The 16817-nt window shown below is 46.2% G+C and overlaps 1 protein-coding gene across 14 annotated transcripts in view; it reads right to left on the minus strand.

Annotated features, from left to right (window-relative positions):
• Positions 1 to 16817, minus strand: part of rg (rugose) — a 414681-nt gene that overhangs the window by 58561 nt on the left and 339303 nt on the right. For 5 of the 14 annotated variants that reach the window (XM_065220386.1, XM_065220382.1, XM_065220379.1 and 2 more), the window contains exons 12-15: positions 5075 to 5661; positions 2762 to 4997; positions 2271 to 2696; positions 1995 to 2166 (exon numbers count right to left, since the gene is read on the minus strand). In XM_065220386.1, the coding sequence (XP_065076458.1) occupies positions 1995 to 2166; positions 2271 to 2696; positions 2762 to 4997; positions 5075 to 5661 (3421 nt within the window). The remainder of the gene's footprint in view (positions 1 to 1994; positions 2167 to 2270; positions 2697 to 2761; positions 4998 to 5074; positions 5662 to 16817) is intronic. The other 9 variants (XM_065220380.1, XM_065220392.1, XM_065220391.1 and 6 more) reach the window with 3 other exon arrangements.

Raw genomic sequence — 16817 nt, forward strand, 5'->3', positions numbered from 1 at the left:
TATTTATCGGTCTCCCCGATTGTCCTTGATTCGAGCTAATTGGGAGCAATGTCGAACATTTATGGAACATAACTTTGATCCAAATATTCCTTTGCAAACCAAAGATGATGTTAATTATGCTCTTGAATCTCTGACTACTTCTACAGTTGAAGCAAAATGCGATTCAATTATAATAGACGACGATCTTAAGCTCTTGATCCGTCTGAAAAATGTCCGTAGCAGGCAATATCAAAGAACATGCGAGTGAAGCTCTACCCTGAGGAACAAATACTGAATATAATATGTCGAAATTAAATCCGAGTTCCAAACCCTTTTGGAAACTCACAAAAATTTTGGAAAAAAAAGCTTAAAAGCCCATTCCGGCGCACACATTCGGAACAAGCTCAGAAATTTGCTAAGAAATTCGAGAGTTCGAATAATTTCTGTTTGGGTCTTACTAGTTCCATTGAGAATCTGAACCCAAGTAGCATTGCAAGTTTTACCGTGGTTTCATAGCATTCTACAAGTCTAAATAATGGTCTTCAGAACCCTCATAAAACCCAAATTGTTACATGGGAATATTTCCTTCCGGGAAAATATTTTCGTTGAGTCCTGGGGAACCGATTTGGACGAAGTAAGATCTATAACTAAACAGTTTCAGTGAATTGCAAATATGACTCCGTGCAGTGTCCTTCGGAACCGGTTCCAGATATCCAAAAACGGGTCAACATTGCCCCAAAATGCAATAAATTTAGCAGGGTGTCTTAAGCCTTCGAAATCATGAAGCTCAATATGCCACATGATAAAATCTGAGTGAATTGAGTGAATTATGACCCCATTCAAGATCTTCCAGAAACATTTCGGATATCCAAAAAAAAAAGGTCAATGTTGCCCAGAAACGGATTTTTTTTTGTTAGACATCTTATATTTCCAAAGTCATGCATTTCAATATGCTACATCATTAAATGAAATTATGAAATAGAAATATGACGCTCTTCAGAGCCATCTGGAACCGCTTCCGAATGTCAAAAAAATAATGACCATTTAAGACACGTTTCGAAATATGAGAATAACCAATCTAACCAATGCGAAAAGCATTGACCAATGAGACGAACCGGCGTAGAGGTTAGCATCCATACCTCTCACGCCAAAGTCCCGAGTTCAAATCTCACCCCCGCACAAGTCACGAAAGACCCAAGAGCGTTAAAGTGACTATAATAAAAAGGCATCAACCAATAATATCACTCCTGTCAGGCAATCCACTTCGTCGAATCCTCTTCCAATTACAAACATCCCCACTCCCTCCCTCCCTCCTGCACACGTATACGACCACCTACACCGTTTCGAGTTGCTTCCTTCCCGCTCTCCCAGTGGTATAATTCCGTAAAGTTTTATTTTATCATTCCCCAAGATCCCATTCATTCGTTCGTTCCGTCCGTTTATTCCCACCACTCCAAACGGAGCCCCAGTTCAATTCAATAAACTATTCAGCTCCACCGAACTATGGCCCAGTGGCCGCGCAACATCCCGCCGCCGGCGAATGAAGCAGATAGGAAGCTCCCTCCCAACAGGGAATCAACTCAACTCGACATTAGTGCAAAAGTTCTTTTCGTTCATTTTCTCACTCCACCCACCCCCACCGTTTACATACAGCATACAGCACATACAGCGACCGGCACTATGTTTCGGATCATGGGAAGCCACATTGTACAGAGCAGTAGATAGGTGGTAGTGCGCAACTTTCGCAAGTGAATTGAACCAAACCCGAAAACGAAAGAGAAAAAAAAAACAAATGAGAAGCCTTAACTCAAATAGAAACAACCGAAACGGGATGGGGGGAAACCGTCGAATCGGAATCGAAAGGCGGAATTCTACGAACGGAAACGAACAACAAAGCTGACCAGCATCGGAGGAGCACCGGATGTGGTCATTCCACACAATTACGGATAGAAGATAAATATCGGAAGAAGGTAGAGAGGCATAAGATCCGGAATTGGACGTACAAAACGACTTACCTTGGGTTGGAGTTTGCCGTTGCATGACCGGCGACGAGTTCCGGTGGATCTGAAGCTCCGGCGGCGGTTCCAGGATGTCCCGGTACTTGGACACCATCAGGACCGAGATGAAGTAGACGATGGCCAGCGAGAGGAACTGGGCCTGTTTGGTCTCCTCCTGGAACAGACGTTTCTTTAGATTAAAAATTAGGGGTCCTTCGGTCGTCCTTGCCATAGGGGTGTGTGTGTGTATGGGGGAAAGGGCAAATACAATCGAAAAGCAAATACAATACTTACCACATCCCGATAGATGACCGCCCGCAGCCGGTTGATGTCCATGTCCTGGAGTAGCTTCTCTGGATCTTTGACCGGACTCATCGGGCCGGACAGGGATTCGATGATTGTCTTGGAGGTGGTTTGCGCTCCGCGGATTAGGGCTTGCAGGTGCGCTCCGCCGGGAATGTCCTTGAGGGACATTCCATTGTAGAGACCCCGGGTTCGTTCCTTGCACTCGAGGCAGTTCCGGACGGCACATGTACACACCAACCGGAGACACTGACGGAGGATGCCTCCGCTGGACATGTTCTTCTCGGCTTCCAGTTCGCCAAAGTTTAGGCTGCTGGCAAAGATGAGGACGTCGGCCATGTTGACCAGACGCTGCAGGAATGATACGGCCACGTCCAGTGGCATGCCCTGCGTCGGTTCCAGAACATCCAATTCGGACTGCAACAAAAAAAAACGGTCAAATCAAGCAAATCACTAACGCGCTTCCAACGGATCATACTTACATTGGGAGACGTGGCGCTGGCGAGTAGCGGCAGGAGTCCGCCGCAGGCAATGATCAGATTGTCAGCGAGTTGCGAGATCAGGTGAACCGTGTTCACCACGAAGATTGCATTTTCGGCAGAGTTGACGAAATCCAGAACACTCTTGGTCGAGTGCGAACGCCACACTTGGATGTCGGTCTCGAGCGAGAAGAGGACGTCCGAGAGGAGTCGCTGGTGGATGTAGGACCACTTGAACTCGGGGATCCGGAAGGGAGGCCGGGTAGGTCCCGGCGAGAACATTGGACGGGTTGAGGCGGATTTGGAGCGTTGCTGCTTGGTGGAGCCTCCCGCGTTGGTTCCGTAGTGTGCCGGAGGAGAATCGTTAGCCGTACTGGTTGAGGCGTTGACTGCTGTCTTCTTGGTAATCGTCGGAACTGCGGACGACTGACTTGCGCTTTGGGTAACTGCGTCGTTCATTATCACGGTTGCGACGGTGACCGGAGTGTCCGGCACTTCACTGTCTTCGTCCTCTTCATCATCTTCCGGTTCATCCTCTTCGAGTTCTTCTTTGATGTCTGCGCAGGCTTCGTTCCGGGCGATTTCCGCCGAAACCGTACCGACATTCACGGTACGGAGGCCCTCCTTCTCCGGACTAGACTCGGTACTCATCTGTTCCGGTTCCTGATCCGGCTCCGGGGTGGAAATCTGTTCGGCCTTCAGAACCGCATCGGTGATGATGGACTCGACGACCTCCTTGACTTGAGCTTCAATTTCACTCTGCTCCATCGTCACGTCCGAAGAGACGTGGTTTTCATTGGCGTCCGTCGTGCTGTCTGCTTTCAGACTGTTGTCCACCATTTCGTTCACAATATTGGAGATCATGGCTTTGACCTGCTCTTCACTCGGTGCTTCTTGACCGTCGTCGGTATCGTGCTCCTCCTCTTCTTCTTCACCGCTATTGCTACTTAGATTATTATTGTTTAAATTGTTGCTATTAACACTAGTTATTGCACTTGATGCTACGCTATCAGTCTTCTGCATGACATCGTCGGTACTGCTGCCGTTGTTGTTATTCAACGCATCTTCTCCTGCCGTCGTCGTCGTCGGCGTTGCACTGGAAGTTTTCAGTGACAAAACTCCCTGAACCACTTCGTTCACTGCCAGTTCGATTTCTTCGTCCTTGATCACTGGAGACGAAGTCGTCTGTTCTGCGCTAGACTGCTGCAGCTGTTCGGTTTCTTTCAGCATGCTCTCTGATTTGCTAATGATCTCTTCCACTATGTTCTCCACCACCTGCTCCGACACGCTTTGACTGTCCTTGAGCGAACCGATCTCCAATGCCTTCTTCATCTCGCTTTGCGATAGCTCCTCCTCTTCTTCCTCCATCTCCTCTTCGCCCTGCTCTTCCTCCATCTCCTCTTCCTCTTCTTCTTCCTCCTCCTCTTCATCTTCCTCTTCATCGCCGTTTTCCAACACTTCCCTAGCCTTACCTTTCACTCCTTCTTCTACCTCTCCTGGTTCGCAGATACACTTCTTCGTCCCTTCCAGAGCCGCTACTTCACCTTTAACCGGCCCTCCTCCGTCGTCTCCTCCTCCGCCTCGATCTCCACCGGCTCCACGCTCCCAACCGCTGATTGTGCTGATTGGTCGCTGTTGCCGCAGTGCCGGATCCGTAATGTTGTCCGTCCGATGCTTCTCGTAGTGTTCGTACATCTGGGCGAACTGCAGCTTGAACTCCTCGTACGACACCTTCGAGTGGACGATCGCAAGCGTATCGACCCACACCCGCCAGCCACCGTATTCGTACTTGATCGCGTGATGCAGCAGCATCCGGAATAGGGAATAGACCATATCGGACAGCTTCTGTTCTTCGGAGTTCTTCGGGTGGATGTACGCCATGGCGATGAGCCACTCCTGCCAGACGCTCATCTGCAGCACGGTTCGCCGGTTCTCGCGATTGTTGTTGCACAGAAGGGTCATGTCGGAGAGGAACAGCTTCTTGACTTCCAGAAGCTGTTCGCTCTGCTTGGACTGGCGGATTAGGGTGGCGACCACCTTGAGGATCATGGGGTTCTCCAGGCGGTAGTGACTTTCCGGTTCCGGGTGCTTGGCGTAGAGGATTTGCTGGGAGATGTGCTCGGTCATGATCTCGTACAGGACGTTGTAGGTCGGCAGCGAGAGGGATTCCTCGTACAGGAGGAGCCGCTCCGCTAGCAGGGTGTAGAGGTTATGCGGGGACATGACGTCGTACTTGCGTCTAGATTTGGATGCGGTGGGGTTATATATATGTTGAATTGGTTAAAAAATGGGGGGGGGGGGGAAGGGGGTACTTACTTGTGCGTACTGCGGGATAGGAAGAACCCGAGTAGCTTGAGCGCTTGGAGCCGTATCAGCTGACTTTCGGCGGCCAGCAGTTTGAAGATTGTCCGGACGCCGTGCTTGACATCGAAGGCCGGAACCATCGAGCTGGGGTGCTCGGACATGAGCGATATCAGCATCTGCAGGACGTCGTGCAGGTTTTCGTCCTCGTGCATCGTCATCAGGTAGTTCAGGATGCTCTGCAGTTCGTCATCCTTGACACCGTTTCCGATCATGATGAGCTGCTTCAGGAACAGCAGTATGTAAGCCCTAATGGCTAGGATATCCTTCTGGGCCGGTCGTGGGCCGTCCAGGCCTTTCGGCGTGATGCCGGACTTGGCCCGGGGATTGACGACCCAGTAGTAGAACTTGAGGGTGTGGACCGTCTGCAGGACGGTGCTGACCCGCCGGACGTTGCTGTAGATCTGGGTGTCCGAGAGGAACTCCGTCGCCAGGTAGGCATAGAGCCGGGCCTGAACCGTGGCCGGGGTGTAGATCCAGAGCGACGGGTTGAACAGCACGTGGTCCAGCAGCTGCCAGGTGAGGAAAGAGAAACAGAAGAGCTTCATTTTAACTTTGATTTTCATCTGTCCTGCCACAGGCCGATAGTACTCTCTGGCATGCAGCAAGGATTTTCGAAAAACGAACTTTGGGGAAGGCGGTATAAATCATAAACGATCATTCCGGGAACGTGAGAGTAACAGGGGGGGGGGGGGTGTAATTGTAAATCTGAGGGGGAGGTCGAGAGATTTTTTTTTCGTTTTGAACTTGTTCAAGAACTGGGGGGAAGAAAACAAACATCACAACATACGTGCAGAGAACTTGAAAGCAACAACGAACACAACTTACTACGGAATATGGTTTATTTACATGCACAGGATTGGGTGAATGAAGTGGTTGGATACGTTCGATTTGATGGGCGTTGGTTGGTTGATTGTATGTATTTCGGAAGTTGACAGTTCATACGGTTAATCTTCAGCATCATTCGATGAGGAGACTTAAAGTCGAATGGACAAAAGGTCGAATTGAACTTAAAGGGACAAAACGTCGAAGGGATAAAAGGACAAATTTAATTTAGAGGGGCAAAACGTCGAATGGACAAAAGGACTATTTGAATTTAGGTGGACAAAAGATCGAATGGACAAAAGGTCGAATGGACAAAAAGTTGAATGAACAAAAGGTCGAATGGACAAAATGTCGAATAAACAAAAATTCAAAATGGACAAATGGTTGGAATGGACAAAAGGTCGAAATGGACAAAAGTTTGAAATGGACAAAAGTTTGAATGGATAAACAGGTCAAATTGTTGGAGGATAAAATGGGGAGGCTAACTCCAAATTGTGTTTCCTCCTCATGAGCAGTCCTTTGGGAAATTAAGATAACACAGTTAACAGTTCTTTATGCGAAAACATAGTATTTTTTACAGTTATTTTAAACTCTCTTTTTAAACAATATATTGTCAATGTTGATGTTCGTTTTTTGAAATATTGACTATTTCAACTTTTTGTACATTCGACTTTTTGTCCCTCTAAGTTCAATTCGACCTTTTGTCCATTCGAACTTTTGTACCTTCGACCTTTTGTCCCTCTAAGATCAATTTGGCGTTTGTCCCTTAGATCTTTTGACTTCTAAGTTCAATTTTGAAGTTCGTTTTTTGAAATGTTGTCCATTTCAACCTTTGTCAATTCGACCTTTTGTCCCTTTATGTTAAATTTGATATTTTTATCCTTCAAAGCTCAATTCGGCCTTTTTACATTCGACCTTTTGTCCCTCGAAGTTCAATTCAACCTTTTGTCCATTCAAACTTTTGTACCTTTGACCTTTTTTCCATCTAAGATCATTTCGAACTTTGTCCATTCGACCTTTTGACATCTAAGTTCAAGTTTTATGTTCGTTTTTTTTTTAATTTTGTCCATTTCAACCTTTTGTCCGTTCGACCTTTTGTCCCTCTACACACTTTGATTTTTTTTTGCCCAGATAGGCACCACCAAGCAGCTCGGCATTTTATTTTGCTGGATCTCACTGAAAAGCTTGCCGAGATTCAGCAAAATTTATGTTTGTCAGCTGAGATCTCGGCAAATTTCCCGTTTGTTAGCTGAATCTCGGCAAGTTTTTTACTGAGATAAAGCAGAATAAAATGCCGAGCTACTCGGTTGTGCCCACGGTAAAAAGTGTGTATGTTAAATACGACCTTTTGACCAATCAAACTTTTGTACCTTCGACAATTTGTCCTTCTAAGGTCAGTCAATTCGACATTTTTCCCATGCGACCCTTTGTCCACTTGACCTTTTGTCCATTCGACCTTTTGTCTCCGACGTTATGTTCATTCGACCTTTTGTCCTTCGACCTTTTGTCAATTCGACCTTTTGTTCTTCGACCTTTAATCCATCGACATTTTGTCATAGATTCATTGCTGAGTATCATCCTTATATACGATGTTGACTGTGCTTTGCCGTAATTCATTTAAGCTCTTTAATAATTTAATGGTGTAAAACCTCCTTAAAACTAGCAGAACATCTCCAATATTCGATAAATTTCTCAGAAGTTCATCGAACCTCACAGTCTTTTCTTATCAGTGGCTGCTACATCCTATCAGAGGTTCTCCTAACCTTTCAGCTGATCCACTGAGAAACTGGGAGAACTTCAGAAAAGTTACACGAATTGGGAAACCTCAGCGAAAGCCGAGACCTATATATAGAAGAGAAGTTCAAGAGAATCTTCATAGTAGTTTATTGAACTACACAAAAATTCAGTGAAGTTTTCAGGAAGCTTTTCAAGAAAGACCGGAAAACTAACGAACTTTAGAAAGACTCTTGTAACCTCAGACAAACAAAATATAAAATTTTCAAAATGGCGTCTTTGTAATTTTTCAATAAATTGTAGCAGTAAAACTTCGCTTCTCATCGAAATGACTTCTGAGACCAAGTTGTAAAGACAAATTAAGTCTTTCTGAGAAAAATATGACTGGCATTTTTTATTAATTTTAAGAAAAATCGAAAACAGTGTTAGGAACTCAAATATCTCACAAAGTCCTATATTCCAATTTAAAAAAAATGTTCGAATCTTAAATATCTCAAAATGGCCTTGCTCGATTAAAATAAAAAAATAAACTTTACGAAAAATGCAAACTTTTGGACTGTTTAAACAGGAGATTTGTAGATTTTTTTTTTTCCAAAAATAACGATTTTAGAAGCGAAAACTGTTGAGAAACGGAGCAATAATTGGACGAAGCCAGCTATCGTAGTAGCCTATGAAGATGTTGGAACTAAAATTTGATTCATTCCGTGTCAAGCCATCTCTGTGTTCACTCGGCTGTCGACAGAAGCAGGCCACTCTCGATCATTGTTCTTCATCAGCAGTTCTTTCGGTCGATGCGTCGTCGACTTTGAAAAGCAACCCTTTCGTGTGATGAGTGTGTGAGTGCTGACCACGTTTTGCGTCCATTGCTGCAATGGAAGCACTCTGCCCCCCGATGGCGTAACTGCCATACAATGAAACCACTGGAAACGGCTCCAGTTCTGATGGAGGAGGCTTTTTGGATAGCGGAGGATAAAGTGTTTATTGTGTTGTACCTTTTGACTATAGTTTAAAGATGTATTGTATAGTGACCAAGAATCCTCGGCTCTGTAAAGTTAATTCGTTTGAGCCTTATCAAATAAATTAATAAACAACAAACTGTCAAGCCATCAAGCGGAATAGACCTAGTTAATGAACTGTTCTCGTTACTTAAATTACTTGTTTCACTGCGTAGTAGAAGAAACCTCAACAGGTTATGGGTGACTGACGAAAGGAAGTTTCAAGCCACGGAATTCCACAATTCTCTGGTCAAAACTATGACACTTGGCAGTTTTGCGTGAAGACCTATTTGGAAGCCTCCAACGTCTGGGATGCGATCATCAAGGAAGCGCCTACGGAAGCGGCTCAAGTAGTGAAATTCCAAGAGATGACCCGTAAAGCGAAGGCAATGCTGGTGAGTTTGAGTCCGATGAATACCTTGTGGCTGTGGTCGGGACAAAACTACCGTGAAGGCTATGGTGGAAGAGCCTCGAGGACACGTTCCCAAAAAAGTCAGCAGGGCAGCTGATTGCTAGATTGCTAGCTATATCGGCTGTTGAGGAGAGCGACAGTTGTTCGGCCCTATCGTGACGGCGGTAGAGAATCTTCCGGAGCAGGAGCAGGAGCTGATGAAGTAACGATTGATCAACGAAGAGTCGAAGCGGAGTGATTGGATGCAGAATCCAGGGGAGAAGCCTACTGCGTTTACCGGAGTTGAAAAGTCCCGAAAATGTGGAAAAAGAGAGCACATGAAGAAGCACTGCAAGAAGACTAAAGGCAACGCAAACATGGCAGCTGGTTCGAAGTCCGTTGTATTCATGACTGACAGTGCTGTTTCCAAGCGGGAGAACAACAGGAAGATAACGTTCAAGCTTGATTCTGGATCTGGATCGAGAACTTCTTCAAGTCTTTGAGCTCATTGGACCAACCAGTTGTTATCAATGTTGCTAAAGATGGACAATCCCTAGTAGCTAGGCAAGCTGGAATGATTTCTGGAACCAGTAATCGTGGTGACATGATGTGTGATGAGGAGGTACTGTTTGTTCCGGAACTCCGAGACAATTTGATGTCTGTTAAGAAGTTAACAAAGGCTGGAGTTGAAGTAAGTTTCAACAATCAAGTGGCAACGCTACGAAAGGGAGGCCAAACAATTGCTACTGCGTATCTCCGATCTGCAAGTTACGAAAATCGTAACGGCGTATTGTTGAAGTTGGGCATGACCAGATCAAAGCGGGATTACTGCCTCTACGTATCAATAAAGATATCCGACGAGGTTTATTGTCGGAAGGAACTTGGAGACCATTCTAAAATTGAAACTACGATTGGCCTTAGAATTTGAAATGTCCGACTTCGGTGAAGCCAAACTGAATTATCCTCGGAATTCAGGTGAACTCAAACTAGCCTAGACGGTCAACGTGAACAAAATGTTGAGCCGGTTCCGGGTGAGAAAGAGTGCAATGCTTCCAATACTCCGATGGAAAAGGCACTTCAACTGAACCATGAAGAAAGAGGACTGGAACGGCGTATCGGGAACTTCTTGGAAGCCTGATGTATCAGATGACAACTGTTAGGCCAGATCTGTGCTTCCCAATTAGTTACCTGGGAAGATTAAAAAAAAGAACCCGGCGGAAATCCATTGGCAATCTTTCAAACGTATCGTCCGGTACCTGAAGGGTACCAGTAGCAAGGGACTGCTATTCAAGGAAGCTGAATCATTGGAACCGCTTGTGGGATTTGACGACTCAGATTGGGCCTCGGATTCGGTGAACCGGTGTTTGGATTTCCTGTAGCATGGGCGAGTCGAAAGCAAGCAACGGTATCAACTTCATCTAGTGAGGTAGAATACATCGCATTAAGTGCAGCGGTGTCAGAAGCAATCGGACTGAGTGGTGTTCTGGGGGACCTTAAGCAGAAAGAGAAGCGCGATCCAGCGCCAATATTTGAAGCTAACCGAGGCTACATCGGGATGGCAATGAATGCTGAATCAAAGCTGGTAAAACACATTCATGTCGGACATAATTTCATTAGAGATCACGTGGCAGCTGGAACCATTGAGATAAAGCCAATTTCCACAATTGACCAAGCAGCCAAGGGGTAATCAACTCTGCACACTGTGCCGAAACACGGCATGGCACACTATTCGGCACTTTAAGACAAACGGTGAATAGTAGGATACAATCAACACAATATAAAACGGCATCACTGTCGAGAGTTGACGTTTTGCCAATCGTTGCTAAGGTTAACTTCTTTGTTTACTCCATTGGGCTTCACATTGGGTTCGGATTCCAAGGAAAACTGCTGTGAGTATTACCTGCACCTGTCTGCACCATGAAACTAAGTTTATCTCATCCGATTCGTAGCCCAGCGGCTCGGGGTTTCGTCCAGAATAGCTTCAAGCCAACAGCGTTCTTCCACACCATGGTCGGTCGAGAGGGTCGATACGACAGTCAAGATGGCCAAAATGGGTTTTGTCCAGCAACGGTTGGTCAAATGCCTGTAAGATCGTCCAATACGACGACGGTACGGTGTGGAATGCGATCGGCGAACTGAATGGACAAAAATCCTCTGAACGACGACAATATTGTGCCAGCTGCGGAGGATGTTTGTTTTGTTTTACAAGGGTGTTATGCAGAACGAACGATAAAGAAAAACAAACCACATCATATGGGGTGCGGGTGATGGGTTTTGTATTTTGGCCAGGTTTGAATCCCGGTCTTGCCAAGGGTCTTCCGGTATGAAAATTTAATCGTTTTCTCCTACGTCTTTCCTTAGGTATCCTTTGGCAGTCATTGGTTTCAATTGGTATGGACTTCGATGGGAAATCCACAGGACTTTATAGGGATGTCCATACAAGTCCTAGTACTTATTGGGGGATGTCGATAAGTATTAACCCCAAGTATTCCATCAGGTCTGGACGATTGCCTTAGTGAAACAGTATAGGATTTATAGGAACAGATCAATGCAATCAAAAATGCAATTACATTCTATTCCGTGAGTACACCCCATCATCAACGATCCAATCTGCACTCCTCTGTTGCACTAGTTCGGCTAAAAAGGATCCGGTGCGATGGATGGCCTACCAATCAATCAATTATAAGGCCTTGCTCATTCTCGAAAGTGCATGACGCATGACGACACTAAGTAATTTGCTGTTCGGCAAGATCCCATGGGCGTGCAGATGAACAACATCAACTACAGGGTACAGTTGAACTGCAGATGCGAAGTTTATCTGGATCGTGCACCATTTCCGAGGTATGACAGATATGAAGTGGGGGGACATTATAAGATGGTTTTCACTGGTGGTACATTGGTCATTGGTTTTGATTGGTGGTACCTTGTGGAAGGTATCACATCTGCCAAGCTGGTGAAAATTTTGTCCACCGTCCGTTTCTTGTCATTCTAATGAGGAAGGATCGTGAACTTGATAGGTTTGAACGTGTGTAATTGGGTTATGGTAGGAGGCATCACAATCTGCGATACGATATGCTTGGATGATGTATTCGAGGTTGCGTATGTAGTTCTGAGTCTAGGGTTTCTAGGGTAGGAGTGAACTTTCGTTCGTTCGAGTTCTGGGTTTGATTTGATCGGGGGAGCATTTTACCGGCAGCTGGTGTTCGTTTCTTGTCATTCTAATGAGAATGAAGCTTAATATTTGCCATGAATCATGGTCATGAATAAGATTAATTGAAAATGTAAACACAATCACAAAAGTCTATCTTCAGGGTTGCCAAGATATTGACACCTTGATTGATACACTTCGGCCTACTTCGAAATGATCGGCACAACGCTTGGCACAGCTTTCGGCACTGCCAAAACTCTTGGCACAGTTTAAGGTGTGCAAAGTTGAATACCCCTTGCAAGAAGCTGATTAATTCACCAAAGCGTCAGTTTTTTGCATACACAATAAATCGCCGTAGCTTTTACTACTAGCGACATCTGTTGCGAAAATCAACCATATGCTGTTAGTTTATTTTGTCCTGCTCGATTGAGTTTCTCGCTCACTGAACACTGTCAGTGGTTACTTCAAACAGAGCTGATTGATGTTTTAATAGCAGCTTCGTATGGTGGGAACCGATGCTAGAGAGGACACCTGAAGACCATTGTTCCAGCTGGTGGTCAGCTATGGGAAAATGTGAATAATTTATTGACCGTGATGAGAACTGCAATATCGATCCATGGCGGTTTTTGCAGACTACTTCCTTGCGAAAATTAAAATATACTAAAATATACCGGTAGGGCCCGAGGAAACAACCTGCTACACCCGTTAGAGACGTTCTGGCTACCGTGATCTCGAATATGTGAAGTTGATTTACAATTTTCTAAGATGGACCGATTTGAGAATTTAAGAGTCTTTAGCAATTTTTTTTTTATTGAATTGTCAGTCCTCTCATCGTTCTCCCAACATAGCCCCTTTTTGTGTTTCGTTTCAGTTATCTCATCAATTGTCCATTCACCTTTCGAGATTCAGAACACTTGTCCGCAATGCAGTGCTTCTTCCACGTTCATTCAACAATGCAACGGCGACGAAGGTTAAAGCGACAATTCACCCCCATTTACCTTATCTCAGGTCCACATCCAATCTGTTAAAAAAATGTTGTCCTTAACCTCGAGTAAGCCGCGAGTATTCGGTCTCCGTTCTGCTAACTTTAGCCATAAGAAATATTGCTGTTATCCATTGAATGACGACTCCGCAAAGCTAACGCAATTGAGCTTTTACAAATAAATGATATTACAAAAAAATATATATACCGGTTGCAGAAAAACTGGGACATACAGTCAAATACCCTTCAATATAGTGGAATTTTTGGACTCGGGATGACGTCTAGAGACCGGAAATCGATGTCTGACGCCATCTTGAAATCAACTGTGGCAGCTTTCAGTTGCAGAAAAACAGGAAAATACTGCCAAATATCCTTGTTTTTGTATAGAGACAACTTAAGTCAATTGAGGAAAATTGCTCTAAATCGGCCAATTCAATAGATACAAAAAAAAAATTCTTTAACAAAGTTACATGAAATTAGCTGAGCTACAACTCTGCCAAAAAGTGTATACCATTTTTTCAGTAAACAAAGAAGTTAAATTTTTGATTTCAAAGAACCACCCTGACTGCAAAATGAGGGCTGAACTGTAAGGAACAATTTAGCGGGAAAAGGGGTAGGTCACTCCACACACCAATTTTGGGTCAACATTTTTCTCAGTGTGACAAAAGTGTTCCGCAGGTGTGCCGATTGTGCCGCAGGTGTGCCGGATATAGAGCAAGCTGCGATTTTTTTTTGTTAAATACGAATATTATGGTATATTTGGCAACCCGGTATTTCTGACAGCTTGAATGTTTTTGTTCACAATCGCAACGGCCCCGAAAATGTCGAATATCGTGCTTCTACCGACGAATAAAATGCCTCTACGCCAACTGGAAGGAACCAGAATTTTCCCATGATGATTCGCGGCAGAAGGTGGATTGTATTCTAACGGTGGTCTGCGTAGCATCTACAGCAAATCCACCTCGCTGCAGACCTGGCTGCTGGGATACGAGCTGACCGATTCGATCACGGTGCAGTGCGGAAAGTTCATCTTTTTCCTGACCAGCAAGAAGATCGACTTCTGGAAGCAGGTCGAGAAGGGCGGTGAGGAGGCCATTCCGTCGGTGAATCTGTTGGTTCGGGATAAGAACGACAAAGACAAGGTCAATTTTGAAAAGCTGCTGGAGGCGATCAAGGAATCCAAGGATCGGCGTCTTCTCCAAGGACAACTTCCCGGGTGACTTCTGTGAATCGTGGCGAGCCTTCGTCAAGAACAAGAGCTTCGATTCGGTGGACATCAGCGTCCCAATCGGGTACTACATGTGCTCCAACGAGGACTCCAAGGTTATCACCATCAAGAAGGCATGCCTGGTGACGGTAGACGTATTCAACAAGAACCTCAAAAATCACATCATGGTGATTATCGATGCTGATAAGAAGGTAAAACATGCCAAACTTTCGAAGGGTGTCGAGCAGGTTCTGACGGACAAAAGGTACGTCTCCGGTGTGTTTTTTTTTTGTCTTTATTATAGAGCTTTTTAGCCATATGGCTAGTTCGTCTCTAAAAAAAAAGAAAGAGAAAAAAATTGGGTTCTCAGAAGGAGATTCCCAATCTTGGCTGTGGTACATTTATCTTGCTAGAATGAAAAGGTGTAGAAAACTGCCGAAAGGACCAACAAACTGGAAATACAAACAAGGAACACTCAGATATTGTTGTAAAGGTTCGCCCCCTTTAGGAAGGTGATGAGGGCGGCTGCTGCCGGGGACTCGTCGCCCAACAGGTTCCGAGTGCTGATTGACTCCAAGCCGAAGGCAGCCTGAAGGTCATCCAGCTCCGCGCAGTTCACGAGGATGTGCTACACGGTGGCTGGCACTCCGCAGGTTTCGCAGGTCCTCCGGAACGGTGTTCCTCCGAAGTTGTGGGAGACTCTGCTGTGCCCGGTGCGCAGCCTTGACACCACTCGTTGTTCTCTTAGTTTTGGTCGATCCTTCCAGGTTCCGGTGGTCGCCTTGATCTTCCGAAGGTGGTGTGTCCTATTGTTCCTCCACTCGGTGTCCCAGGCTCAGCGAACCGTCCGCTTGATCTACTTTTTGATATCTTGGAGCTGTGTGAGTCAGTTATGACCAATATCGGCCGGTTGGCCGGTAACTTAGCCGCGTGGAGAATGGCCGCTGCCTCAGCTGAGAACACCGAGCATTGGGACGGAAGCGATCTGCTCACAAGCAGACCATCTCCGGAGACCCCCATTCCCTCTCCGCTCCAGGAGAGAGAGCCGTCGGTGTACTTAACTTCGTAACCTTGGTAGTGCGCCCCGAGAGTTTCAACAACTGTCCATCGTAAATCCAGCGAGTTGTCTCCTGCCCTGAAGCAGGCCTTGATTCGGCTGTCACTTTTGTTCTTGTGCGGTTGCCAACTTTTGTCTCCGTACCAGTGGACCCTGGCCACTGGAGGAAGATCTACGTCGGCGGCCGTGAGGAGGAGTCGGGTCGCCTCGTCGCAGAGAACGATAATGTTGTTTCTCGACGTTTTAGCGAGAAAGGCAGTGGCTTAGGTAGCAGTAGCTGCGGTGAAAACGAGCCGGGGTCGGCGTCGGCCGGGGTAGAGGGTAGGAGACCGAAGACTGTTCGAACGTAGCCGTTGTACACCGGTTCCAGAATCTGGACGGCTTTCTCGGCGGCAAGGCATGTAATCTCTACACCGTACAGTAGGCGACTGTCGATGATGGCTCGAGCTACGCGGAAGCGGATTTCACGATTGGTGGGGGGCGGGAGATGGTCTTAATCAGGTTGGACCGACTGCGACAGCTTGTTGTTTAATCATGATGGGCTGTCCGTTGTTGTGATGCCTGGTGGTACATATATGGCAGCGCACGCTCTTGCCGGCGGAAAGCTGGAAACCAACAGAGTCATCCCATCTGACCACCGAGGAGACTGTCGTTTGCGCTCTCAGTTTCGTCCTCTGCAGGGTGGGACCCACCGTTACAATGGGGACGTCATCCGCGTAGACGAAGATGTAAACGTTCTTGGGTAGTTGGTCTGTGGCACTCCGGTTTCCTCACTGAAACTTCCGGATTGCACGTTTCCGACCGCAACCCGAAAAGATCGGTGGGTCAGAAAATTCCGGACGAAGTGAGGGATGTGTCCTTTCAGGCCCCAATCAGCAAGCTTCTTCAATACAGCTGGTGTCCATGTGATGACCTTGGTCCTGTGCCTCCTTCAGGACTTCCCCAAGAGTGGCGAAGTAGGTGGAGGTGCCATACCCTTGCCTGAAGGCGTGCTTCCGATGGTCAAGCAGCCCCTTGTCCTCAAGATATTGCTTCAGCCTCCTGTTGACCATCCGTTCCAGGACTTTGGCCATGCAGCAGGTCAGTGCAATGGGACGGAACCCAGTGATGTCCTTGGTCCCGACATTGGTTTTCGATAACGGTATAACAAGGCTTTCTCTCCAGTTTTTCCGGGTATTCTTCAGCGGTCCAGAGTTGGTTGTAAAGGTCGAAAAGTTTCGTTTTGCCTTCGGGTGGGAGGTGCTTTAGCAGCGGGTAGCTTCCCGTTGCTCCGACTGAGAGCGAAGACGAGTTCTTCCCAGAAGAGTGGGCTGTTGATCGGTAGGTCGTCGTTGTCTGGAGGAATTCCGAAGGCAGACA

The sequence above is a fragment of the Ochlerotatus camptorhynchus genome, unplaced genomic scaffold, assembly GCF_037179485.1.
Source record: "Ochlerotatus camptorhynchus isolate MF236.1 unplaced genomic scaffold, CSIRO-AGI_Acam_v1.1 ptg000125l, whole genome shotgun sequence".
In the NCBI taxonomy this organism is placed as follows: domain Eukaryota; kingdom Metazoa; phylum Arthropoda; class Insecta; order Diptera; family Culicidae; genus Ochlerotatus; species Ochlerotatus camptorhynchus.